The 1160-nt window shown below is 33.0% G+C and overlaps 1 protein-coding gene across 1 annotated transcript; it reads right to left on the bottom strand.

Moving 5' to 3' along the window:
- Positions 1–229: 229 nt before the first annotated feature.
- On the bottom strand, positions 230–832 carry LOC106330490 (putative nuclease HARBI1). The gene is made up of 3 exons (XM_013768946.1): positions 683–832; positions 380–608; positions 230–285 (listed from the first exon to the last, which is right to left on the bottom strand). Exons 1-3 carry the CDS (start codon positions 749–751, stop codon positions 230–232), a joined length of 354 nt encoding a protein of 117 aa, XP_013624400.1. The 5' UTR covers positions 752–832.
- Between the last annotated feature and the right edge of the window lie 328 nt (positions 833–1160).

Below are 1160 nucleotides of genomic sequence, written 5' to 3'. Positions count from 1 at the left end.
GAAAAGAAAAATTCAAAAGTATCAAAAGCAAAACAAAAAAAAAAAAACCCAAAACCAACGTAAAAACACACATAAAAGTTCAATAAAACATTTCCTTATTCCATACTACTTTGAATCCACCCTAACCTTTCTTCCACCGACATTTTAACAAAAACGTCTTGAATTCCAAGATGATAAATCTGCGTAAGTGCTTTGAAACGAATACGTATTGTTAAACAACTAGTTTAAATTATACATAACTTTTTATGTTATAATGTAAACTACAATCAACTAAATAATATTTTCCTGAAACACATCCAAAACACATGATATAACACACTCAATTTAGAAAACATTTGATCAATTATTATCACATAATATATAATTGGATTACAATCACCTTCTGGTACTTGGAGCCTGTTAATTCTTCTTGTTAACGCATCTTGCAGAACTTTTGAGTCATGAGCTGAACCTTCCCATCCACTTAAGACATATATGAACTCAAGATCAAAGTTACAAGCGGCTAGTACATTTTGAGAAATGACTCCCTTTCGATTAAGATAACTTGCCTTTTCAGGACCTTGTACCATCGCATCAATGTGCGTACCATCAAGAGCTCCAATACAATCCTAAAATAAAATGAAAAACATTATTCACTTTATACATTTTGGAAGAAAACAAAATCATAGACGAAATTTTGTACCTTGAAATAAGGATAAAATCGAGTGCTTGTACTTATTTTTGGGGGGACTGTATGTGTAGGCTTTGCCATCAAACTAGGTGCAAGCGTGTTTAAAGCTCTGAGAATCTTGTGAAAGTTTGTACTTGCTGTGAATTTTGACCTCTTAAAAGTATCTATGGTATGGCAGTATTTACAACTTTGCCCAACTGTCATCAAAAAAGTTGCAAGCATCTCTTCGACACACATATGTCGTGTGTTTCTTAAATCAGTCTTCATTCTGATCAGATAACACAAATCCGCAAATACATCCGGATACATACGATATAATTGCCGAAAATGATGAGGATTTTCTTTCAAAGCCTTTTGAATATAAACGTGTCCTTCTCTAGTGATTTGTCTCCGAATCGGACGTTCAATTTGATTCTCATATGCAGTGACGAGTGTTAATAACAAAACGTCTATATCAGAATCATCTTCCTTATAAAGAATCTGTTCCATT

The sequence above is a fragment of the Brassica oleracea genome, chromosome C3 (assembly GCF_000695525.1).
Source record: "Brassica oleracea var. oleracea cultivar TO1000 chromosome C3, BOL, whole genome shotgun sequence".
Lineage (NCBI taxonomy): Eukaryota > Viridiplantae > Streptophyta > Magnoliopsida > Brassicales > Brassicaceae > Brassica > Brassica oleracea.
This window is presented reverse-complemented; position numbering and strand designations above follow the sequence as displayed.